This window comes from Adiantum capillus-veneris, chromosome 1 (genome assembly GCF_014529385.1).
Source record: "Adiantum capillus-veneris isolate H3 chromosome 1, ASM1452938v2, whole genome shotgun sequence".
Lineage (NCBI taxonomy): Eukaryota > Viridiplantae > Streptophyta > Polypodiopsida > Polypodiales > Pteridaceae > Adiantum > Adiantum capillus-veneris.
Genome location: NC_140931.1, coordinates 98213290 through 98240853, shown reverse-complemented (window position 1 = coordinate 98240853; position 27564 = coordinate 98213290). Strand labels below are relative to the sequence as shown.

The 27564-nt window shown below is 45.7% G+C and overlaps 1 protein-coding gene across 3 annotated transcripts in view; it reads right to left on the bottom strand.

Moving 5' to 3' along the window:
• The window catches only part of LOC147465239 (protein S-acyltransferase 21-like), a 39815-nt gene extending 14188 nt beyond the window's left edge, over nucleotides 1–25627 (bottom strand). Inside the window, exon 1 of one of the 3 annotated variants that reach the window (XM_086519023.1) lies at nucleotides 25605–25627. Coding sequence is in view for 1 of the 3 variants with exons in the window: in XM_086519013.1 (XP_086375139.1) it covers nucleotides 24993–25037 (45 nt within the window). In the remaining 2 variants the exon portion in view is untranslated. Of the gene's footprint in view, nucleotides 1–24844; nucleotides 24864–24992; nucleotides 25237–25604 lie in introns of those variants that run through there. The other 2 variants (XM_086519013.1, XM_086519029.1) reach the window with 2 other exon arrangements.
• Between the last annotated feature and the right edge of the window lie 1937 nt (nucleotides 25628–27564).

The window sequence follows — 27564 nt, the reverse complement described above, 5'->3', positions numbered from 1 at the left end:
ATGAGCTTGGGCCAACACCAAGGGGCAAATAGCTCACACAAAATGGGTAAAATATACCAGATACAATCACAAATTGGAGAAGAAGCTTCGCTCATAGGAGAAACTTACACAACCAAAACAGCAGAAAAAGAGTGAGGAATTTGGCAAAATGAACAGCGCCATCGCGTCCGGAACGGCCCAAAACCCCAGTCTACAATGTCAAAGTGCTCAAATCCGACCTCGGATGAGCAATTTACGGCCAAAACAGGCTCCAAAAACCCCAAAAACACACTTGTGGCTGTTCCTCCTCTCTTCTCCACGTTTTTGCTGGTCTTCTCTCTGTTTTTTTAGTTCCCACACTTAGCTTTATTAGTGGGGCACCCTTGGCCTTTTAGATGACCTCAAACGGACCCCAAACAGGCCAAAAACTGACCTCGCAGTGCATAGCTGTCACCTTTTTGCATCATCCGCACACCTGGCACTCAACTTTTTCCAATAATGCATCCCGCCACCACGTGAAGTAGCCCCAAAAATATGGTCCTCATGATGACCTTTCTGCATAATTATCATAAGAAAACACCCACGTTGTGTCCGTCCTCATCTGCGTGCAAATATTGACCCCATTCGGCCTCCTGACGCCACTAGATGCCATCTGACGTACCTGCTTACCTCATGTCGTCGGCCCGCGGATAGCTTCCTCGAGACGTTTTACGCGCTACCAACTCCTCATTATTGTAGAAAAAACGCACCAGTACTGGTGATAGTGAAAATCGATGCACTGTGTACATCCTGTCCTACCTGTACACATGTGGGCCCCACGTAACTACCTGGCTCTGGAAAATGGGCAATCCTTTATTCGATGCACCATGCATGGGTATGTACATATGCGCAATCCCTTGCTCCAAAAAACTCCTGACATAATTTGCCCACCCCCTAGCCTGCTAGAGCATTCATGCTCAGCAGCAGCACTAGTAGATGCTCATTCCACCTGGATCAAAAGGCCAAAGGCATATCGCCTGATTCACAAGAAGCATCATAACACCACACCTACATTTGTCAACAATCAACCAAAATGCACCATAGGTATATTCAACTAACACATCCGCCCTGTCTAGAGTTCCAAAAGCATAAATATTGCATGCCACATTCAACCCAACCGATAGAAACAACTCAAGTGACTCATCACCTGGTATCTTGGCTTCACCAGCCATAACAACAACCTGCAAATCATGCACCCAAGTAGCTAAAAGCATTGTGTGAAGGTAAAGTTGTTGATATCCAAAGCACAAAAGTATCCCCGCAGCACACATATCCGTAGCATAGGCATCCACATAGCTGAGATTGGACTCATATATGTCAAACCCCTTCTCATCATCATAAGCATACTCATCATCACACATAACTTCATCCACATCATAATCATGGCTATCACCACTATCCATAGCTTCTAGCATGGGTTCATCAGTCTCCAAGAATACAGATCCCTGCTCTAAACCGCAATCATGCTCACAAATCGGTTCGATCACTGCACATACATCAAAATATGGCTTCAAAACAAGCTCCACATCCAACAAATCCACAAAATGGTTCTCAACCTTGCCCTCTTCCCTAATTTCCAAGGAACTAGTATCCATAGATACGTGCTCATCATCAATAACCTCAACCTCACACTCACAGCCAAAATCACAAGGTACAAAAGTAGCCAATGCATCCTCTTCAAGACTTTTCAATCCTGTATCCAAAGCATTACTCGCCTCTTTAGGCTCTTCCATAAACCTGTCAACCTGCAAGACCTCTTTACGCTTCACAATAGACCTTGGGAAGAAACGAGAAACATCATAGGATAGGCTACTTTTCACCTGCTTAGGCTTAACTTCATCTTCCATGTCAAATCCATCTTGCACATGCATACTTATATTGATACCATGTTCCTCAAGACGCTTAAACTTCCATTCCTTGTGCTTTGCAATGCATACTGCATCTTCAAAAGACTCGGGCCTCTTCGACTCAACCTCGAACCGCAACCAAGGTGACAAACCATCAACAAAAAAACTTTTCTTCAATGAACAAGGGGGGGTCTCATCCTTAAGAGCAACACACCAACGAGTCCATAAATCTGTAAAACCTTGTACATAGGCATCAACACCTTGACAAGAACCTTGCTTAAGAGCATTGAGCTCATTCCATACTGCATTTGCATCTTCAAAAACCTGGAAACGCTGTAAAAAAGCTTTTATAAACTTGTTAAGACTCAAACCATAAGAAGAAGCCATTGCTTCTTTAGCTTCCAAATCCATGAACCAAACACGGGCCTCATCTTTCAAAAGCAATCCAAATAGCCTCAAAATCTTCTCCTCATCACACATATTGTTGCTTATGCATGCCACCTCGACTTGCTCCAGAAAGTCTTCCGCATCTTCACCACTTCTTACATGAAATTCCGGATAAGAGAAAGCCATGGCTACCCAAGTTTCAATGCTTTGAGAACCTCTTCGAACAAACGTGCAAGAATCCAAAACTTTTCACTACTCAATCCCCAGAAACTTCAATGGAGCTTAGTTTTAGATAAGGACAAACACATGCACATCAAATGAGTTTTCATAGTTGATCATTGGAATTACAAGAGGCAAAGGATATTTCAGGATCTCTCTTAATCTTCTTGGCCCGAACATAAAGACTATGCGCTGCTGGAAAAAAATCTTCTTGGACACATGAACATTTATCTGGATTCTCTGAGTTAAATGAAAAGGAGTGAATTGAGGGCCATTTTGATCATCCATTAAAGTCAACCATGCAGCTCCCAAGAAGGCACACCTGACTTATCCTCTGATTTTGCCAAAATTTCAGTAGCATAACAACATAAATGGCTCAAAAGACCAAAAGACCAGCCATCATAACTTGGAAAAATTTTGACAGAGTTTCCCCAGAAGTAGAGCAGTAGGAATCCAAAATATAGGCTGTATATGTATGCATAAACTGTCAACCATAGAACCCGAGCATCAAATAGGACTCACTAGTACATAGCCTATGGCGAGGTCACAAAAAGGGTGCTCCAACTACCTGTATCACCGAAAGGATCTCCACATTTGAGAATTCCCCAGCTCACTAAAAACCTCACGCTATCGACCCTCACACGAAGGCTAATGCAAATTGCGTATAGTCAAGTCTCAGAAATGACTATCTTCCAGACCAAGTCTCAGAATGGGACTGCCAAATACAACCAAGCCTGGCTCCACAAATACGAACAATGGCAGTTTCCACAAGTAACGTACAATCCAACAGACAATGCGCTCAAACAGGCGCCAAGTGATGCATACCCACAACAATTGCAAGTGACTCCACTGTCAGTATATCACTGTACTCCAGCTACCTGTACATGTGTGAATCACCTTTACCTGTACCTGTAACCTGTAATCTGTAACTTGTAACTTGTAACCTACAACCTGCAATCCTGAATCTCGAAGCTTGAAGCTCGAAGCAGAAGGTACTCGAAGAAGATCCTCCGTGGGGGCGCCAAAAGAATGTGGGGGGGATGAAAACACACACAGCACCTCTATAACGACCCGACACACACTCTTGGGAAGATACACACACACACACTATGGGGCACCACTCGGCTTACACAACACACCTGGCCGAGACAGGGAACACACCTATGGAGTGAGAGGAGAGAGACTATCCACTTGCCCACTCCACACAGTGACACACACACACACACACACACACACACACACACACACTCAGCTCAAAAGAGGGAAACTTCTGATAATTAGATACAAATGAGCTTGGGCCAACACCAAGGGGCAAATAGCTCACACAAAATGGGTAAAATATACCAGATACAATCACAAATTGGAGAAGAAGCTTCGCTCATAGGAGAAACTTACACAGCCAAAACAGCAGAAAAAGAGTGAGGAATTTGGCAAAATGGACAGCGCCATCGCGTCCAGAACGGCCCAAAACCCCAGTCTACAATGTCAAAGTGCTCAAATCCGACCTCGGATGAGCAGTTTACGGCCAAAACAGGCTCCAAAAACCCCAAAAACACACCTGCGGCTATTCCTCCTCTCTTCTCCACGTTTTTTCTGGTCTTCTCTCTGTTTTTTCAGTTCCCACACTTAGCTTTATTAGTTGGGCACCCTTGGCCTTTTAGATAACCTCAAACGGATCCCAAACAGGCCAAAAACTGACCTCGCAGTGCATAGCCGTCACCTTTTTGCATCATCCGCACACCTGGCACTCAACTTTTTCCAATAATGCATTCCGCCACCACGTGAAGTAGCCCCAAAAATATAGTCCTCATGATGACCTTTCTGCATAATTATCATAAGAAAACACCCACGTTGTGTCCGTCCTCATCTGCGTGCAAATATTGACCCCATTCGGCCTCCTGACGCCACTAGATGCCATCTGACGCACCTGCTTACCTCATGTCGTCGGCCCGCGGATAGCTTCCTCGAGACGTTTTACGCGCTACCAACTATAACCGGCCTGTTCAATCCAAAAAGGGCGGTAGACTTTACTTTAAACCTTGATTTAGCTTTCACCCATTATTAGTCGTCTATTTTACCTGTACTTTCAAGACACAACAAAGGGGAGAGGGATACAGGCTGCTAGATTGCACCTGTATGAGTAGACCGACACCAGATTGGCCCCTAACTTAGGCGCCCCTTTCGGTATTTCTTTATTCTTCAAAAGAGGGAATAAACGTTGTGAATCCCTACAAGCTGCCCCGCACAAACTCGGCTGAATTTCCACTGTTCCAGCCCGATTTCGGCAGCATAACTATACTAGGACACTTCACAGTCAGTATTCCCACGCATTGATTGACTTTCCCGACGCATACGGGCACTTCGCAAGACCTGGCGAGAATCTGCAGCACGCTGAATTCTCTGTTTTCAGCCCTGAAAATGCGCCAGATCACCTGTATAGCGGTCCCCTTGCATCCCCGAACCTCTTGGGGGTATTAGGGTCCGTTTAGGGCCAAAACCCTAAACCTGCAAAAATACACAGCAGGTTGTAATTTACTGTTTCGGGCTCCGTTTCGCGTGCCGGTCGCATCCGTAGCAAGTCCTCGAGCTCCCGCACCTGTAGGGCTACTTGCCCTTTGAATCGGACGAGATTTCTGGCGTGAAACTCTCCGAATTCACCTGTACCTGCGGGGGGATTAGCCGCTAGCTAATCCAGTACCTGTGCAAGAGGCTCTTGCCTCGGCAATCGCACATGAACCCACACAACTGTACATTGGTCAAATGAAGAGCCCACTAGAGGGGCATAACATACTGCCAAAGGGGAGAGAGAGGGCAGTGCGTAGCGTGCAGGGCATCACTCCTGGCACCGCACTGTGCATAAGAGGGAAAGCAAGCACTCCATAGCTCTTAACCTGTGACAAAAAACTGAAAATGAGGCTCTCCCCCTCCTAAATTCAGCGCCACTTCTTGTTGCATGAGGCAAGTGCACCAGAAGGTGCCACTTGGCACATTTATAAGCATTTTCCCGTTTCGGGGTTGCCGTCTAAAAATATCCCAACCGGTTGCCCAGTTGACTTCACGACAGAGTAAGAAAATGTTCCCCTTGTCATTCCGGAGGTAATGACGTCAACACATTTTCAGGTCCCAAAATAGCAGTTCCCTAAATTTTAGGAGATGCTGCCATTGTATCTTTCTAGGTCATCCGATCCTCTTTGTACACTGCGGCCACACCTAGAATTGAAATGTAGCCTCTGTAGCAAAGGATTCCACTTTGGCTAGTCAATGACCCCACTTGGCTAACCATAGTCCTTGTCCAACCTTAGTGCTCTCTTGCCCTCAGGCCTGGACTGCCTCTGGACAGTTCCACACTAGCTATGCAATGCAGGGCAGTTAGATTTCCCGAGGGGTGTTTCCAAAAAGTGAAAGTAAATAGATAATAAGAAAGAAATCAACAAAAAGGATAGATAGTAGTCACACGTTGGTGACACCAACTCCTCATTATTGTAGAAAAAACACACTGGTACTGGTGATAGTGAAAATCGATGCACTGTGTACATCCTGTCCTACCTGTACACATGTGTGCCCCACGTAACCACCTGGCTCTGGAAAATGGGCAATCCTTTATTCGATGCACCATGCATGGGTATGTACATATGCGCAATCCCTTGCTCCAAAAAACTCCTGACACCGTCACCCACCTTGTGACGCATCAGGAATACCCATCACCTAGTCCTTTCCTACCGAACTTACGGTACAGTCTCCTTCACGATGCTCTATGTCACCCATCCTATGACGCATCAGAGATGTCCGATCCCGGATGGTCGGATACTTCTTACCGATGCTCCCTGTCACCCATCCGATGTGGCGCATCAGAAGTACCCGTTCCTGGTGGCCTTACAGATATTCCCTTTCACAGTGCTCCCGTCATTACTCTGAATGACGCACTAGGAATATTCTGTACTCGGATGTCTCCAGTGAGAAAAACCCTCTCACTTAAAATTCCAATAATTCATTTAGAATTAGTTTCTTGGTGTTCCAAGCGAGAAAACCCTCTCACTTATAAATCCGATAATTCATTTAGAATTATATTTCTGTCAGATAAAGCCAATTTAGCAACAACGAACATCTTGTCACAGTTCCACTTCCAAATTGTCCATGTGCAGGGACAGAAGAATGTGGTGGCAGATGCTTTGTCTCGGAAGCCGTTGGTTCTGGCTATTTCCGCGATACATCATAGGAGCTTCGAGGATATGGTCAATCAGTATGCCACAGATATAGATTTTGCAGATATTTTCACACGGATACGGGATGGGGAGACAGTAGCAGGATACTCCATTCAGGAAGGCTACTTGATGAGAAAAACCATGTTGTGCGTTACATAGCCGTTGAGGGAAAAGGTTATAACTGAATGCCACTGTCCACCTCTTACGAGTCACCGCGGCATTGCTACCACCATGAAGGGGGTAGAGAGATACTTCTTTTGGCCGAGACTCAAAAAGGATGTGGAAGAGTTTGTGCGCAGTTGCTTAGTATCAGAAGGTCAAGTTTGACAGGCATAAGGCACAGGGATTGTTACAACCTTTACCATACCCACCCGCCCCCGGGAAAGTATTGCAATGGATTTCATTTTTGATCTCCCAAGAACACAGAGTGGTCATGATGGTATCTGGACTGTTATTGACAGATTTAGCAAACAGGCTCATTTCATTCCAGTATAGAAAACAATCAAGCCGGATCATTTAGCGAGACTGTTTGTGGCCCAGATCTTCAGATTACATGGCATGCCTGAGACAATTGTCTCCGACAGAAACCCCAGATTTACGAGTTTGTTTTGGAAGGCAATTTGGGAGAACATTGCCACGCGGTTGCAGATCTCGTCATCATTCCACCCGCAGATTGATGGGCAATCTGAGATTGCAAATTCAGTGATTCTAGATTTATTGAAGTCTTATATCTCAAATCAGAAGACTCAATGGGAAAAGTACTTACCTTTGGTGGAATTTGCCTACAATAACACGATACACTCTTCGACGGGGAAGGCGCCATTTGAGATTGTTGAAGGTGCTGCAAAGGTTCCACCCTTCCTAAGCACGAAAGATAAGATTTTTGAAGCGGATGAATATACGTGAGATTTGGATACGGCTTTTGCCAAGGTTCGCGAGACTTTGCAGAAGTCTCAAGAACGACAGAAAAAGGCAGCAGATCACCATCGTCGCGACTTGAAATCGAAGGAGGATGATTGGGTGCTCTTACGTTTTGAGAGGGCACGCCTAAGAAAGAAAAAGGGAAAGGAGAGGCTTTTTCCAAAGCTTAGTATGCGATACTACAGACCTTTCCAAATCACTGAAAAGGTAAATGATGTCTCCTTCCGATTGAAACTGCCAGATACTTGGAGGATTCACAATGCATTCCATGTGAGTCTCTTGAAACCTTTTAAGGGTGATGTGTCTGATGATGGGGAGCCTGATGAGCAACCCGAAGTGGAAGAAAACGAGGAGATCCTTGTTCCTGAACAGATTTTGGCACACAAGGATACGAAGAATAAAGCTAAAGTCCGAAGGCGGTTCTTGGTTAAGTTCAAGAACTATCCTGCATTGGATGCGAAGTGGATGGAGGAGGAGGACCTAGCAGATACTCCTCAGATTGTGAAACTTTACCTCGATGCTTTTGGTTTAGTATAGTCTACTCCAAACGGAACCCAGAATTCAGCTTGGCCAGAGATCTGGTGCAATGGGATGCACAAGAGGGGAGTTACTCCGCTCCTTTGTCAACAAATGCCTTGATTTAGATACTAGAGTCACTGAAGTCTCTTTGAGCTTCAGGGATACTGAAAGCTGACAGTATTCTGCTGTATGACTTTAATGAAATGGAATTCCTCATTATGATACTGATTTGTTATTGACTTCTTTTAAGTGCAGGAACTGATAGACGAAATGACTGCAGCATTTTGGTCTGATTGATCTCGAATAGACATGGTTGCAATAGGAGTTAGTCAATCGGACATCGATAAGGTCCGGATTGGACCTAGATGCGATTGCTAGCTACATTGCCGATAAATCATGGTCTAAGATCCGAATGAATGTTGAATGTCATGTGATGTCTAGTGATGTCCTGTGATGTCATGTGATGTGACTGTCGATTTGGTACATGTGCTAGATGTGTGCTAGATTACAATGCTTTCAAGAGGGGGGTATGTCACAAAGTGATGACGTGGCTACCGACAACAAAAACCCTAATTTTTGCCAGACACCCTAAAATTCTTGCAAACCCTAATTTCTGCCAAAAACCCTAATTTTGCAAAAACCCTAATTTTTGGAAACCCTAACCCTAACTGCTGGCTAAAACCCTAAAGTGGTTGGAAACCCTAAAAGCAGGCGGCAATGCCACGTGGCAACAGTGTACGGATTTCCGAAAATCATGGAGGCTGCTTTTCATCCTCCTAGCGACGCAATCTAGCATGCTTTTTTTGGCTACGCTTTGGATACAGAGAGAGAAAGGGAATATTTTGCTTTATTTACTCTCTTGCAAGAGAGAGGGAGAATGGTTGCTTTTGAACTGGAAGCTTTTGGGACTCTGCTTTTGGGCATCCCTTGTAATCTTTAAATACGCGGTGAGAGGCTCACTTCTCAGAGCATCTGGACGCAGAGTCTAGGAGTGAAACCCTAACCGCTCTTTGTACTTTGACATTGATTTAATACATAAAGAAATACCGAAAGGGGCGCCACTCTTTGGGGCCAATATCTCTAGGCACGGAACTCCGTTGGGCCAGTGCAAATCTATTGTGATATGTGAATTGTTTTGAAGTGGTTATTTGGTGCTGTGGTGATTGATTCTTGACTTGGAGTGTCCAAGTTTGTTACATCAGCCATAGCGTTTTTGGATCAGCATACCATCCTAGCGTTTTGCAAATCCTTTGCGACGGAACAGTTAGAAGCATCAGCGTTTTCAGTTTTCAGCACTTAGGCACAGTAGAACGACCCCCGAACCTCGCAGATCTCACCTTCTCGCAGCAGATCCTCGCCGCACGATCAAATCCCGCAAAGTTTGCAGTTTCAGCCCGGAAAACGCAGATTTCAGCATCTGCGTTTTCAGCCCGTCGTCGTCGCATCGTCGTCATCAACATCGTCACCGACATGAGTCAGAATTCAGCAGATAAAGATTTTCAGATTTCAACCATTAGCATTTTCAGATTTCTCGTCGTCCTCATCGTCGGCAAGTCAAAGCATTGTAGAGATTTGTGCAATCAATAGTAGACCGCTCTCGCCATAGAGAGTGGGGCCTTCGAAGGAGGGTTTGACAACATTCTGGTGTCGTATTCTTCTCTCTCTATCTCTCAGTCTCAACACCTTCATTCACAGTGTTCATCACTTTGTTTGTGTCCATTGCACTCTCTCACTAAAGGAACGAAAGGCTCTCCCTTCCGTAAGTGAAAGGAACCTTGAGCACACTTCGGAGCACTCATCTTGAGCAAAGTTCAACATTCATTTCCGCTACACCTTACACCAGTTTCCCAACAAAGTCACTTATTAATAATATGTGAAAAATGGCTAAAATAGGGAAAATGGGTTCTGTGCACTGTAAAATGCTCATGATGGCTACTGACCGTCATACTGATGATCATGTTGTGTGCAACCACAGGATATGCAACTACAGTACCTGGATATGCACGGCTTGCACACAAGCTCACAAAGGTGCCAGAACACTTCCTAAGCTGACCTGAACCCTGGACTTGAAGTAGCTTGTCCACATGCACATAGGGTTAGATGTGCACGTGACACTCCATATGGCATAAGGGACATATCCTGGCCTCTATTGGTACTCCTCTATGTTTGCCAGCCTCGACCCAAAGCTGGTGTGAAGCTGTGCGTATCTAGCCGATAGCACATCGTATCCCATGAGATAAGTGAGTGTCTGAAACCGGCCCATGGTAGGCGGTAGGCTTTGGCTTTCAACCGAAATTCTTTACTTTAGACTTTACGACACAAAGGAACTTCAAAAATAAGCATGTGACTGGAATTCAACACTTCAAGACAAACCACGGCCTGGTAGCTAGAGCGCTACCAAGCAGATAACGACACCATGTTGGCCCCGTAGACTTGCGCCCCTTTCGGTATTTCTTTATTCTTATTATACTTGAGAAAAACCTGTAAACTTCCGCAAGCTGTCCCACTTTTATCGGGCTGAAAATTCCTCAACTCCAACCCGATTTCGGCAACATAACCACAGTCGAAGTCTCCACGGACAAAATCCCAAGCAAACATAGACTTTCCACGCACTTTAGAGCTCTTTGCAAAACCTGGCGAGAAATTGCAGCTCGCTGAATTCTCTGTTTTGCGCTCCGATCTGCGTGCCGATCACTTTTCTGGGTGGCCCTCGAGCTCTCGCACCTGTAGGGTCACTTGCCCCTTGAATTAGACGAGATTCCTCGCGGGAAATCTCTCCAAAATGGCCTATACAAGCACCCAATGCTTTCCCGAGGCTCCCCTGACAAATAAACGATCCGAACCCTTGCACCTAGCCCTCACCAAGCTGTCCAAACCTGTCCATGGCTGTAATTGCAGGTTTTTGACCCAATTTCGCCAACATAACGACACAAATATCCCTATAGGTCAAAAGTACACGTCCAGGACACTTTCCCTTGCGGAATGGAAGCTTTCCAGTGAGCTGCAGGTCAATTTCAGCATACTGTAATTTTCTGTTTTGACACTGTTTGGTACCTACTGCCCTGTACATGCATCCCAAGGCCTTTCCGAAGCTCCCCTGGCAATTCCCTGCAGTGTAGGTGCAAAACCCTAAACCTGCAGTAAAACACAGCAGGCTGTAATTCTCTGTTTTGGACCGTTTCAAGCGGAGCGAGCACGCCTACGCGTGTCTCAGGTGCTCCCACACGCAATGGGACAGTTCCCCTGTAAATCGGACGAGTTTTTACGCGAGAAAACTCTCTGTTTTCGCATTCCTTCGCGATGGAACTGTGCGTACCTGAAGGGGATTAGCAATTAGCTAATCGATTCTTGTACAGAAGGCTCTTGCCTTGGCAAACGCGCATAAAACCCCAGAACTGTACATGGTCATCTGAGTAGCCCCAACTAGAGGGGCATTACCATATGTTCAAAGGGGAGAGAGAGATGCGCGAGAGCAAATCGTCGCGCTACATAGAGCAAGGGAGAAGGCAAGCTTTCCATTAAAGCTGTGAGCACCTGCACCCACTACTCACACACACTGTAGCACACACACTGAAGCAAAAATCAGCCCCCTCTCTTTAAATGGACGCCTCCTCTTCTTGCAGACCTGGCAAGTACATGTGGAGCTGCCATGTGTCCAATTTGCCTCTTTTGAGTTAATTCCCTAGTACCCACCAACTTATAAGTGTCGCGAGGGGCCTAAATGACTTTGAACTGAGCCTAGACACCCTTTTACTGCTCGGATTCGAGTGCCGATTAGCCCAACCAACTCGTGGTGACTTGCCCTTCCCGACTGCGGGTGAAACTCTCGGCCATCGGCCGTTTCACACTGGCCACGCAATGTCAGGTCATTTGCAACTTCAAAAAGAGGGTCCCAAAAATTAAACAAAAATCATCGGAAAGAAACCAACAACTCAAGTTAGCAATTGCCACGTCCTCATGACATACCACCCTCTTAAAATCGCAAACATCCTCGATTGCGTGCCATAAATACATGACGCTGATGATCTTGTGTTCTTAGCACTCTTTTATCATCGCATGTATCCGCAAGAAAGACTGTCAAAACATGTGTACAAATGACTTAATGAGACCTTCATACTTTTGTCAAACTGTACACTGCTATTGCACTGAATCCATGAGTACATTTGATGTGCTAGCTCTATCATTACCCCTCCTTTGCAGACGTTGGGTTGGGGCATACGTAGGCTGTAACCCAAAGGCCTCAAGGTAAAGTTGCAATATATTTGGTGACTGACATTTCATGCTTTTCCATCCACTTTGCATTCATAGGTGGATAGTTCTTGAACTTCACCAAGTAGCATCTTTGCAACCTGTCCCTAAATTTTTACGTGTGCAAAAGACTCTTGCCTCTGCAAACGAGCATAATTCCACAACCAGTGACGTACCACCCACGACCAAGTAAGCTCAAATTTCAAGATGATTTACCGATGCGTCAAAGAATCCAAGCAATCGCCTCAGAGAATCGGCAAGCAACGTGTCACCTGGCAGACCCACATCACTCCCGCAGGAGATCTAGTGGCCAATCTACCACCGTGAAGCCTCTCCCTATCTCATCTTGGTTCATACTTGCAAACCCTAAAAACGCAGCAAAAAATCAGCCCTAATTTGACCACTTTTTGGCAGGGCGGACATGCGGAATTTCCTGTTTGTCCTGTGAAGAGGAACCCTTTTCCCTGGTGTCATCTCTCCTGTCAGCCATAGTGTAATTCCAAGTTCCTATACTCTGTGTCTTTACCCAAAACAACCGAGGCTCACTCTTTGAGAAAAAAGTGATTGATGTCCCGGCCACGGAACCTTGAAACCAGCCCATGGTGGGGCGGTAGGCTTTGGCTATCACCCGAAATTCTTTACTTTAGACTTTACGACACAAAGGAACTTCACGAATAAGCCTGTGACTGAAATTCAACACTTCAAGATGAACCACAACATGGCAGCTAGAGCGCTACCAAGCAGACAACGACACCCCGTTGGCCCCATAGACTGGCGCCCCTCTCTGTATTTCTTTATTCTTATTATACTTGAGAAAAACCTGTAAACTTCCACAAGATGTCCCACTTTTATCGGGCTGAAAATTCCTGAACTCCAACCCGATTTTGGCAACATAACCACAGTCCAAGTCTCCACGGACAAAATCCCAAGGAAACATAGACTTTCCACACACTTTGAAGCTCTTTGCAAAACCTGGCGAGAAATTGCAGCTCGCTGAATTCTCTGTTTTGCGCTCCGATCCGCGTGCCGATCACTTTTCTGAGTGGCCCTCGAGCGCTCACACCTGTAGGGTCACTTGCCCCCTGAATTAAACGAGATTCCTCACGGGAAATCTCTCCAAAATGGCCTGTACAAGCACCCAATGCTTTCCCGAGGCTCCCCTAAAAAATAAACGATCCGAACCCTTGTACCTAGCCCTCACCAAGCTGTCCCCACCTGTCCATGGCTGTAATTGCAGGTTTTTGACCCAATTTCGCCAGTATAACGATGCAAATATCCCTGTAGCTCAAAAGTACACGTCCAGGACTCGCGGAATGGAAGCTTTCCAGTGAGCTGCAGGTCAATTTCAGCATGCTGTAATTTTCTGTTTTGCCACTGTTTGGTGCCTACTGCCCTGTACACCAGTGTTACCAGGGAACGGACATTTCGGGCCTTGGAACGCCGGAACGGCGTTCCGGCCGGCTGGGATTTTCTGGAACGCGTCGGAACGGAACGGCGTTCCGGCTAGAAACTGTCACCGGAACGGGACAACCGGAACGGGCTGGAACGGGACGGAACGGCCGGAACGGCCATAAACGGCAGTTTTTGAAATTGAAAAAAATGACTGTTAGGCAGCCAACGGCCATTTTCAGCAGTCAAAAAAGTATATAATGCCCCCCTCCTCCCCCATTCTTCACACACTCATCAAGCCTCAAGGCCCATTCTCCCTTGCTTGAGCCTTGCTCTCAACTCTCAAGCCAAGCTCATTCTCCCTAGCTTGCTCTCAACTCTCAAGCCATAGTGTGGCGCCGCGGCATGCCTCAAGGCTCAAGCTCTCAACCTCTCTCTCTCTTGGGCTAACTTCTAAGTTCTAACCCTCAACTTTCAAGGCTCAAGGCTCAAGCTCTCACGGAATCAAGCGGCAAGCCTCTCTCTCTCAATCCCTCTCTCTCTCTCTCAAAGTTCAAGATCAAGCTCTCTCTTTCACGGATAATCCATCATCCATGGCCTCTTCTTCTCGTTCAACCCCCTCCGTTCATGCGGGCAACACTCAAAAGGCGAAGGAATGGTCGTGGTGGGATGAAGTGACCTCGGAGGGCACCTTGTCGGCGGCGGGAGGTTCTCGTGCATGGGGATGCAAGCTATGCTCTTACACGTGGAAAGGGGGGCATGACAAAGTGAGGGCACACTTTCTTCGAGTGCCGGGACATGAGGTGAAATTTTGTGCCAACGTAACCATCGAGAAGAGGAAGGAGCTCGAGGAAAAGGATCGGCAATTCAACCATAAAGCCAAGCCGGCACGCAAAGGTATTGATCCAAAGATCCTCATTTTCCCTTCTTCCTCTCTACCCGGTGTAGGTGTTGGTGCATCTTCAAAAGGTCCAATTCGTCGCCAAAAGACCCTTACCACCTCTTGGGACCCAAAGAAGAAAGAAGAGGTGGATGCGGCCGTGGCCCGATTCTTCTATTACGACCATATCCCATTTGTCGCAGCGAGGTATGTACATTGTTTTATGATTCATCAATCTTCTCTCTCATTTCTTCCGTTATCGTCGTTTCCACTTTTTTGATACTAACCTCTTCTATGTTTGATCGAAATAGGTCGGAGTATTGGAAAGTCATGGTGCAACAGATAGGAGAGTATGGCACCGGCTATGTGCCGCCATCTTCAGAGGCTCTCCGAACCACCTTGCTCGATCGAGAGAAGGCTATCGTGGAGCAAGCAACCCTCAACATTCAGCGTCTTTGGGCAAAACATGGCGTTTCCCTCATTGCTGACGGGTGGAGCGATACAAGGAAGAGATCTATCCATGGTCTCGTCGCATACTCCAGTGGAGAGATGTACTTTGTGCACTCTCATGATGCCACTGAGAGTGGCAAGTCCGCCGATGTCCTCTCTGCAGAGTGGACAGCGGCCATAGATGGAGATGCACATCCACCAACACCAGGTACTTCATCTGTGGCTGAGATCGAGCCGGACCTAGACCTCGATGATGAGGAATGGGAGGATGTGCATGATTTACAGCCGGCTACTACGGATTGGGAGGCCTCTCAGGCTAGTGGCTCTTGAGTCTTGAGTCTTTGCCATTTATCCACCTTTTTGTATGGCTGCTTGAGCCTTGCCCTCTTTGCCATTTGTAGCTACTAGCATCTTTATGGTATTTGTCACCTTCAGTCTTTTGGTATTGTGGTCACTGAAGTCTGGTTTGAACTTTGCCCCCCTTTGGTTTTTTTGTAGCACCTTGGCCGCTGGCGGCCCTTGAGGCTTGTTACTATGTTAGCCATAATTAATTCCAAAGTGTTATCTCTGACTACTACTCTTGCAATTATTTGAGAGCATTGTGTATGTACTATGGGCATTGTGTTTGCTCATTGTTGTTCATCTGGCTATGTACTCTGGGCGCCTCACATCCCAATCAAGTCATAATAAGGTTAAATGGTCTTCGAACCGTGTTTTTTGTGGGTATTAGAGTCAAAGGACTCTAATACTACTTGTATTCAAACACATAACGCTAAAAAAAATAATATTTGGGTGTTTTTTTAGCCTGCCGTTCCGCGCCGTTCCCGTTCCGGGCCCATTCCCGTTCCCCCGTTCCGCAGGGAGGCCCGTCGCCGTTCCCGTTCCGCGTTCCGGGTAACTCTGCTGTACACGCATCCCAAGGCCTTTTCGAAGCTCCCCTGGCAATTCCCTGCAGTTTAGGTGCAAAACCCTAAACCTGCAAAAAAACACAGCAGACTGTAATTCTCTGTTTTTGGACCGTTTCGAGCGGAGCAAGCACGCCTACGCGTGTCTCAGGTGCTCCCGCATGCAATGGGACAGTTCCCCTGTAAATCGGACGAGTTTTCACGCGAGAAAACTCTCCGTTTTCGCATTCCTTCGCGATGGAACTGTGCGTACCTGAAAGGGATTAGCAATTAGCTAATCCGGTTCCTATACAGAAGGCTCTTGCCTTGACAAACGCGCATAAAACCCCCAGAACTGTACATGGTCATCTGAGTAGCCCAACTAGAGGGGCATTACCATATGTGCCAAGGTGGGAGAGAGATGCGCGAGAGCAAATCGTCACGCTGCATAGAGCAAGGGAGAAGGCAAGCTTTCCATTAAAGCTGTGAGCACATGCACCCACTACTCACACACACTGAAGCAAAAATCCCCCTCTCTTGAAATGGGCGCCTCCTCTTCTTGCAGACCTGGCAAGCACATGTGGAGCCGCCATGTGTCCAGTTTGCCTCTTTTGAGTTAATTCCCTAGTACCCACCAACTTATAAGTGTCGCGAGGGGCCTAAATGACTTTGAACTGAGCCTAGACACCCTTTCACTGCTCGGATTCTAGTGTCGACTAGCCCAACCAACTTGTGGTGACTTGCCCTTCCCGACTGCGGGTGAAACTCTCAACCATCGGCCGTTTCACACTGGCCACGCAATGTCAAATCATTTGCAACTTCAAAAAGAGGGTCCCAAAAATTAAACAAAAATCATCGGAAAGAAACCAACAACTCAAGTTAGCAATTGCCACGTCCTCATGACAATGTCCATGTATCTAGGCCTGGTCACAAAACCATTCTCTGTGAGCTGGAGAAGATGCTCTCTATAGAATGCCATCTTCGTGCCCAGCTCTTGTGTCGGTTGTATCCATGTCCTCTAGGTATCTAGCTGAATCGGGTCCTGGCGAACGAGTCTGGTGATCTCAGTCTATGTAGGGTCAAAGAGGGTGCATCCAGAGAGTACTCGAAGGGGGGCAATCTGTCCATGTTGAATACATGTAGCTAAAACCATGATGTCATTTGCCCATACCAACATATTATATCCCCCTGCAGAGCTAGCTGTCGGGAGGACTCGAGCCAACCGGGAATATCTATCTTTGGGGAGGTCCCATAGACGTTGTATAAAGGAGACATGTAAGAACTTGCCCCACTTGTCAGCTAGTCAAAGCACAGAGAATCCAGCAAAGCTTTCGATGTCAATGCCTACGCCTTCCCGTCCGTGGGATGTGGTCGATATGGATTTCATAGTGGACCTACCAGCGAGCCACAAATTCACCACGGTATTTGTGGTGGTGGATTATTTTTCAACACAGTCTCACTTCATCCCTGCTAAGCCGCTGCTCGCTCCTTACCAAACCACAAGCGCGGCTTTTCTTCAAAAATGTTTTCAAAATCGTGGTCTGCCCTTCGCAATAGTGTAAGATCGGGATGGCTGATTCTTGAGTGATATGTGGAGAGAGTTATCGAAACTGCTTGGCACACAACTCAGGTTTTCCTCTACCTATTACCCCCACACCGATGGGCAAACGGAGCGAATCAATCAAGGCCTTTAACTTTTGAAGATTATATCAGATGTTATGTGCAAGCAGACCAGAAAGACTAGGCTGACTTCCTTGAGGTCTTAGAATTCCAATGTAATGCAGTGTACACACGAGGATCGATTACACCCCGTTCGAGCTTGCTACACGTAAGGAAGTCATCACATCGTTGGCCATTGCTTCAAGCGGGGTGCAAGCAGATGATCAAGATGCCGAACAGTTCTTGTTAAATTGGCATAAACAATTGGATGTGGCCAAGCAACACTTGAACAAATACAAAGAAAAGTATGTGACCATGCAGAATGAAAACAAGCACCCGGAGTTTTTTTAAAAAGGGGACTTAATGTTGGTCAGTACGCAGAATATCAACCTTCTTGAAAACCTGACTCCCAAATTTAACCACAGGACCAGGCAGGTACTATAGGCCTTATAGAATATTGCAGGACTACAACAATGTCTGGTACAAGCTAGAGCTTCCATCCAATGTCAAAATCCATAATGTCTTCCTTGTCAGTTTATTGAAGCAGTTTCATGAACATAGTCACATGAACGGCGTTTCGGGGAGGGGAAACGGGAACAGAGTTTCCCCACCGTTTCGGACCGGCCAAAACGGCGTTTCGAGATGTCATTTTTTTAAGGTTCTTGAGCATGATTTTTTTTTTAAGATTCTTGAGCATGATCATTCACATTATGGACTACTATTTTGATTATGGACCCTATCTTATGTTTGTAGTGATTTCAGTGATACATTAGGACTCTCACCTTTGATCTTGTTTTATGACATTGATGTTTTGGATCTCGGATACTATGTGTCATGGCTCTTGACATTTTGACATGTCACATGTTACAAACTTGCATGTATCATGTGTGATTGTATCTTGGTTTGACTCGTCACACCATGAAGTACTAGGTTCTGGTTTGAAAACAGTCTATGAGGTGGTAAGTTGTAAACTTGTAACTAGTAGGTTTGTCGTTTCTGTGTTTGACCATTAAGTTTGAAACCTTTGAATTAGATCTTCTCATTTTTCAATTCTGAATACACCTATGGCCGCTCCTAGGCTACTTGTTTTATAAAATACATTGTTTACAAATTGAAAAATAAAATGCGTTTCTCAACAATTTCTGCCTCGGGGGAAACTCCAAAACACTGGTTTTTCCGTTTCTGTTTCTGTTTCTCCCATTTCCTTTTTGGGTGGTGACTATGTTCACGAATATAAAAGATTCGGCAAACATGCGCCCTAATTAGACAAAGGCATTAACCCCTTTGTGCACAAGGTGCCAGAGTTCTACATCAAGTGGCGTGGCCGCCCCACTTAATTGCATGTAGACAAAGTCATTGCAATAGATAAGCAGCTATTGCTCAAATATTACAATATGCCTAAGCTCAAGCACCTGCCCAAAATCTGATTTTGATCATGCGATGTATATACCATAGTCACAAGGAATGGCCATTTAGGTCTCCGTTCTGTCACAGATTGCTGACATGTCAAGCCACTGAAGAATAGAGCCAACATGCAGATCCCAGCCGAGGAACCTAAAACCTAGAAGCAACAGAAGAAGTTTTACCAACTTGCAAAGTCTTGTTGAGTGGCCTATCTTTAAAGAAGAGTTCCGACCAGCTTATGGGACCCCATCCGATGGGGCCAAAGTGACCTAAATAAAGCAAGACCCACACCAGAATCCCTTGCGTAAAGGCTTGATGACGTGGCAGACATGTACGGAATTCCGCATATTGCGCTGACAGTGCCACGTGGCAACATGTACGGACTTTTGCGTTTTGCATTGAAGCTGATGATGTGGCAGGTGTACGGATTTTCGTGTTTTCAGTTGCACCCCCTTTTTGGGCTTGATGCTTTTGAGTTTGTAGCTTTTCATGTAACTGCTTTTCATGGCCAAGGGCCTTTATATGAGCCAAGGGCTCATTCTCTGGCATGCTTCCTAGAGAAGGTGCAGAGTCTAGAGTACCAACGTTGTACTGCATTCAAGCAATAAAAAAAAATACCGAGAGGGGCGCCAACTGTCACAAGGCGGGCACCACGTGCCAATAGAAAAGAACAGACTGAACAGACATTTAGCACTCCAATAACAACTGAGCTGAAAGAGAGAGACGACACGCGACACGAAGTGGCGGAATTCCACCCCAGAGAGTATTGGCCCCAAACCTTGGCACCCCTTTCAATATTTCTTTATATTGCATCATCAAAGTACAAGCCGGTACTCCAGACTCTGCACCTTCTCCATGAAGCATGCCAAAGAATGAGCCCTAGCCTCATACTTAAAGGCCCTTGGCCTAAAAAGCAGTTTACATGAAAAGCTTTCAAAATCAAAAGCTTCTGGTCCAAAAAGCAATTTACATGAAAAGCTTTCAAACTCAAAAGCTTCTGGCTAAAAAGCAATGCCAAAAGCTGCCAGCGTAAATCACGGAAATCCGTACAACCTGCCACGTCATCATGCCAGTGTAATTTTCGGAAATCAGCCACGTTGTTGCAGTTTTAGGGTTAGGATTTCCAAAATTAGGGTTTGCAGGTTTTAGGGTTAGGGTTTTCAGAATTAGGGTTTCAACAGTTAGGGTTTTTGGAATTAGGGTTTCAATAGTTAGGGTTTCTGGCAAAAATTAGGGTTAGGGTTTTCTGCTCTAAGGCAACCACGTCATCACTTTGTGACACTTCTTCTGTTACTTGTTCTTCTTAGGGTTTAGGCCCCTCGGCCGGCATCTGTAAGTTGGCTCCATTCTTTAGGCTTTGACACGTCAACAGTTTGTTACATCTCCCCTTCTTGAAAGAGAGTAATCGTCTGCGATTACAGCATATCTGCAAAACAACTCAAGTTAGCTCAAAAATTTCCGAGGGACTATCAGTTTGCTCTTTTTATTAAGGAGTTAGCTTCTCCTTTCTGCTCTTTTGATCAAGGAGTTAGCTTCTCCTTTCTGCTCTTTTGATCAAGGAGTTAGCTTCTCCTTTCGTCCAGATCGAAACTCGTGATATTCCAACGTAGTAAAATTAGCCATCACACCCAGACCGTACTGATCTTCCACGGGTGTCTTGATGCACTAAAATTACATACCCAGGCAATCTCATCCAATTAGGAATATTCAATAATTGACACATCACAATGCAACACATATGCACGTTACAAGACACAACAAACAGCACCGTTGAGCACTCCCCCCGAGACAAACGGTCTGCGGTATAAAGCTACTCAACGACTACCTCGTCACTCCCCCCGCAAATAACCTAAAAAGGTCCGGGCCGTGAGCTCAAAGGATTGTACAACCAAACGATCCCCAGCCCGCAGTCTGCATCGCTTGGAGGTTCAAGCATACAACCAAACGCTCCCCAAGCATCGGCCTGCATCGTTCGGAGGTTTTCTAGCATACAACGAAACGCTCCCCAGGCATCGGCCTGCGTCGTTCCGAGGTTCAAACAATACCAAAACAGTATTTCTCACTTCTCCACCCGGGAGTAAAAATCACCAATCAATGAAACCAGTATTGAAACCAAAGTCAAACATTTCAAATCGGCACCAAAACAGGTTCAAAACAGATACCATCCATTTCAAACAGATTCCAAACAAGATCAAACAAAACTCAAACTTAAAAAGCAATCTCGACATCAGTCGAGCTCGAAAAGTCGACTGACTTTCCATGTTGAAACCTGCACCAAAAATTAGGGTTAGGTTCCTTCCATGAGGTCGTAGCCGAGCACAACATGGTCCATCAGCTCTTAGACAAACAGTGTTTCTTTAGCGGCGATGGTAGTCCCAAGAGATAGCAATCACACCGAACCTCCAAGGTCATCTGATCATGAAGAGACATCTACTGGGAGATGTCGAGAAACTTCAAGTTATAATCTGCTAGGGTTTCCATGGCAAGCATTTCAGGATACCCCACTCCGCCAGAAGTTGCACTCCAAAGGAATATGTTAGAAACCATACAACTTCGGGCAAAAATTTTCTTGAAAGCTTGCCAAGTACTTGGAGTATGCTGCTTGGTAGCTGTTGACATCAACATCTGCATGGCACTGCTTCTGAGAAAAAAAAAACAGTGACTTGAAACAAATCTGGATCCTTCTCTTGCAAGTGATCTTAATTGGATTATGCCCCATAAGACACTGCGGTGAAGACGGGAACGCGCCCGATGCGCGATGAAGTAAGGGTGGAAGTGGCTAATAAGTCCGGGTTGAAGGGCGAAGTTACCTCGAATCAAATTCCAATAGCTCTGTCTGCTCTTTTGGTAGGACCGGTATGCTTTCAGAAAAGCACACGCCTGATGCTCTGATACCACTGTCACAAGGCGGGCACCACGTGCCAATAGAAAAGAACAGACTGAACAAACTTTTAGCACTTCAATAACAACTAAACTGAAAGAGAGAGACGACACGCGACACGGAGTGGCGGAATTCCACCCCAAAGAGTATTGGCCCCAAACCTTGGCGCCCCTTTCAATATTTCTTTATATTGCATCATCAAAGTACAAGCCGGTACTCCAGACTCTGCACCTTCTCCATGAAGCATGCCAGAGAATGAGCCCTAGCCTCATACTTAAAGGCCCTTGGCCTAAAAAGCAGTTTACATAAAAAGCTTTCAAAATGAAAAGCTTCTGGTCCAAAAAGCAGTTTACATGAAAAGCTTTCAAACTCAAAAGCTTCTGGCCAAAAAGCAATGCCAAAAGCTGCCAACGTAAATCACGGAAATTCGTACAACCTGCCACGTCATCATGCCAGCGCAATTTTCGGAAATCAGCCACGCTGTTGCAGTTTTAGGGTTAGGGTTTCCAAAATTAGGGTTTGCAGGTTTTAGGGTTAGGGTTTTTAGAATTAGGGTTTGCAGGTTTTAGGGTTAGGGTTTTCAGAATTAGGGTTTCAAAAGTTAGGGTTTTTGGAATTAGGGTTTCAACAGTTAGGGTTTCTGGCAAAAGTTAGGGTTAGGGTTTTCTGCTCTCGGGCAACAACGTCAACACTTTGTAACACTTCTTCTGTTACTTGTTCTTCTTAGGGTTTAGGCCCCTCGGCCGGCATCTGTAAGTTGGCTCCATTCTTTAGGCTTTGACACGTCAGCAGTTTGTTACACCAACCTTTGGGGCTAGTGCTCTCTTAGGGTGGAACTCAACCACTCCCTATCTCGTGTCGTCTATCTCTTTCAGTTCAATTGTTATTTGAAGTGCTTAAAGTTGCTCAGTCTGTTCTTTTCCGTTGGCACATGGTGCCTGTCCTAACACATTCCCCGTTTCCATTCCAGCTACCCGTTCCAAATCCCCGTTCCGTGTTTCAAATGTGAGTATCCGTAATAGGGAATAGCATTTCATGCTCGTTGCCAATCCCTGTTCCCTGTTCCGGGTAACTATGGTATATACTTCTCGTTAAGCGTCAATGCAGTCACTATGCTGTAGTTATGCAAACAGATCCATTACTTATGCGATGCATGCGAATTGTAAATATGCATTAGGTTTGATGAGGACGTCAAAGCCCCTTAAGGGGGGGAGAATATTGGGGTTCTCTTGCGTGGGAGGTCCCGGTGTCCCCCAACGGTCCGTTGGCGATTCTTCTCAACGATGCCCCGTGAATGTCCCTCACGCGTACCTGCCTTCCCGCAGGCCATTTTTTCACCGTTTTTGGACCCGTCGGCCCCGTGAGCCTAACAACTCCGCAAGCCCCCGAAGAGACATTTTCATGTTTGGAGCCCCGCTTGGGCCGAGGAGCACCCGAGAGCGCCGTTTTGACAATTTTGGCAAATTTATGGTTTTTCGGCCCGCCCCGAATTATTTGCAACTATAAGGGAGAAGTACTCCTCTTTGGGTGATCCGGACATATTGAACCAGGGTAATTCAAAGAGTGCCGGCCAAGTTGGCAACCCTCACGTCAATAAATCCATCTAGGTTGAAGTCTAGGTAACCCACTGTCAATAGAGGTGCTCGTAGAGGCCTTTGACCCTTTTTGTAATCATCTTTTTGGAATCATACAAAGTCCCCATTCGAGGTTTTTCTCAAAATCGTGTCTCTCGTGCCTTCCGTGGATTGCCCCTCAAGTTCTCGTTCGGTCTGCTAACTTGTTTTATTGAAGGATTGTCAAACGTCCGCGGCTCCAAGTCAAGTTTGAAGGTCCCGCAGCCACGCCCCATAACACTCACAAAGATGATGAGTCCTCCCCTCATCCGTCATAGCATCGGCAAAAATCTGAGTACGTCCTCTAGGCTCTATATATACGGAAGCTGGATCAACTACGTGGGCTTGTTGCAATGAGGAGACAACAAGGCCTATCCCCAACAAAGAGGCCTATCCCTCTCTAAGTCTCTAAGAGAAAACCCGAAATCCCCCTCTAATCTCTGTGTCATGAACTCATAACCATTTGTTTCAAGAACTACGTTGTTAAATAATTTGGTTCGGGTAATGCATCCCTAACATGTCCTTTGAAAGCTCGTGTAGAACAAAGAAGCTGTTGTCTTGCCTTTCTACCTTATCCAGAAGAGTAAAAAAACCCTCTATTAATGAAGAACCTGCTTCTATAAGCAAACATATGTCTATGCAAGAGGTGCAAGCCCCCTTTTGCATTGAAGCACTCCCACTCCACTTGAGATGACAACAACGCTTCCCAGCCAGTATCAATATCAACGACCTGATGTACCACCTAAGCATAGGTAACAAGATGATCATGCCTGCTAATAAACAAGTGTTCTAAAAGAACCAGATCTTGTTCTCATTGTGGGATGAGAACGGATGTATACAAGAGAAGAGTCACCAGCCCAAAGGCTGCCCTACTGAACCTGACCCCTGATTAAACAATATGTGGGGACACGCCCCTGAACCAAATAGGAGAGCCTAGCATCGAAGACTGGGCACAGCCACAAAGAAACCCTTGTTCCATAAAACCTGGACATATTCCTGGGAGATGACCCTCAAAAACTCTAACAAGAGCTAGGATCCCAACCAGCAAAGAGGAAGGAACACAATTGGAGTGAAGTGGTTCTCTAAGATAATAAATAAAGCATCAAGCAATACTTGTAAACAAAATAAATGCACCATGGTCTGCTCACATTCTGAAGCCCCCGGAGCGCCCACCCCCCCCCCCCCCCCCCCCCAAATGGATGACCAACAACGTCATTCTACAGGTCAATTATGACACACACTGACTTATCACTCCCTTGTTGTGATTTACTCCTACCCTTGACAATGACGGCTCAAAATGACTACGTGCAAACCGAGCCACACCTGTAAAAAGGGTCTCCTCCTTGAACCATTAAATCTCTGTCTTCAGGAGGTTCAAAATGCAACACGTATAACTTGGTGGTGCCACGACTAGCAACCTCTCGCTTCTCATAAATTCTTATGATGAAAGAAGACGCGCACGCACACACACCTGGTACATGTGAGCAGGATATTGCCAACCATGGCGTCGCACCATCGCAGTAAGCACAATCAAGCACTGTCCTCGTCCGCGCAGTGAGAAACGATGAGGACTGAACTGGCTTCATCTGCAGAGAGGCCTCTCGCTGTGCTGGCGCATACGACGTACGTGATGGGGAAGGCCGCGAACACGACATTTAGATTTTCTCGTTAAATTGTTTGGGCCACCCAGGGCACTAGGATGTCAATGACGTTTGGGGTGGGGATTCACCTTTCAAGGCAGCTTATACACACACTTATGTGTAGCTCCCATCAAAAGGTTGGGCACATGAAATGAAATTTTGCCGCTGCGTCAGGAAATTGCTGAGTTGGCCGCTGGATCCCTCCTACAGCGTCAAAACCGTGAAAGTAGGACTACACACACAATTTTCTGTTGGCGGCCCTTTTTGCCCGCAAACTTCAGCATGCCGCTGAGTGATTCTTCTGCAAGTGCACTGCCTATGTGCGCAATACGAGCTTGCCGGCATAAGCCTTGAAAAGTGGAGGCACGATTCAAACTGAGAAGGACTTGTCATGTGCGTACCCTTTCAATATTATACCGTGATTACATCCATATAGTGCATACCGTGATCACAACTATGCACAATCGAGATCTGACAGCATAAATGACCACTTGCGCCTTTCAACATCGACCATTGATTCCCTTTGAGGGTGTCCATCTCAATTAGTCATGAGGCCCATTCAGCCACGACCATGCCTTTAAATGGAATTAGGTGGTTTAGGAGGACACCCCCATAGGGATAAGATTGGTGGGCCCTTCAATAGGTGGAGGAACCTTGCGGTTTGCAACGGAGGCCCGTACTCTACAAGATGTGGGAACCTTGATCTATTGCATGATGTAAACCACCTAATTATGTCAAAAATATCATAGAGGTCAATAGAAGGAACATGCTCTAGCCGCCCGATAGAAGGTGATTGTATGAGTTGAGCTCTCCATCAACGAAAATACAAGGAAGCCTTCCAATTTTTTTGAAAGAAACATCTTCAAACTTCGAGAGGTAGTATGGGGCATCAACTTCTCCTTATGAGGCCCCTTCATAATTAGGCTATAAATTACCTAATTATGTCAAAAATATCATAGAGTTTAATAAAAGGAACATTATGAGGATACGCTTTATTCCATCATTCATGCTTTGAAGCAATGGAACCTTAAGGGGTATCTACACCACAAGGGGAGATTTTTTGTACCAATGGTCAATAACATCACAAGAAGAATCCTTTTTTAGTGTCACAATAGTCCTAATGCTAGTCATCTCGGGATAAAAAAGACCTATGGACTGGTATGCTACCAATCCTTATGGACACACTTGCATAAAGATGTACAAGACTATGAGATTAACTACCAAAAGTGCCATATGAATAAGGTAGAATGACTAAAAGCAAGAGGCTTCTTCATCTTAGGGATCCTCCATGGCAAGTGGGAAAGTATCTCTATACATTTCGTATTGGAACTTGCAACTATTGTATGTGGGCATGACTCCATTTGGATAGTGGTTGACTACCTTACCAAAATGCGTAGGTTTATTTCTACAAAAACTATGGTTAAAAGTCCAAAATTATCAACGCTAGTCGTGGCGAACCTCTGTAAAGACCAAGTATGTATCTCAAATCATTTTGTCATTTCTTTTTGTAGGAATCTATGCAGATGCTCATGGGAGGCGACTAGTAGGTGTTGTGCGTATCTTGTTTGTTAGAGTGTGTGTGTGTGTGTGTAGGTGCAAGGAGCTCGTAGCATGTCGTGTTGCAGACCATTAGCTTTTTTGCATTCTGATGTAGAGCAACACACACACACACACACACACAAATGGCGTGTGCTTAGCCAAACATGGAGTGAGAGCGAATGAGGACGTTGCATCAATGACAATTGGCAGAGGCAATGCATGAACGCAAACCATAAAGAGGTGGGCAACGAGGGACGAAGATGGATGCAGATGAACGCATACCAGAGGGAGCTGAGCAACGTGGGTGGGTGTGAGCAAGGCAAGGTGGGAAGCGAGCGACGGAGATGGAGGCGAGAAGGAACGGGAGCCAATGAGGGTGCAAACCCTACGTGGGAACAAGGACCGAGGGACTTTCACCTTTGGAATTGCTGAGAGAGAAATCTTCTCATATAATTGATTAATGAATCGAAGGTGGACCCAGTAGTAAATGATCAAGATCGTAAGTTTAATAGCCATTTTTGCTGAGCAATAATTCAAAAGTTGGGCACTAAGTTAAACTTAAGTTGACTAATCATCCTAAAACTCATGATCAAACTTAATGTGTAAATCAATTCGTAGAGGATATACTACGTCCTTCTCTAGTCAAGAAACAATTGAATTGAGAAGATTATCTACCAATCTTGGAATTTTCTTACAATAGTGCCAAGAATGTTTTTGCAGGGTTTAGTCCTTAGCTAATAAATTTAAGGTATAGCATCTCAAGTGAATAGCCCAATGTGATCCTAATATTTATTTGGTCTTTAGGTATTTATTTTGCGTATTAGAGAAGATTCTAGGTAGGGAAATTCTTGAGGGGGCTACTTA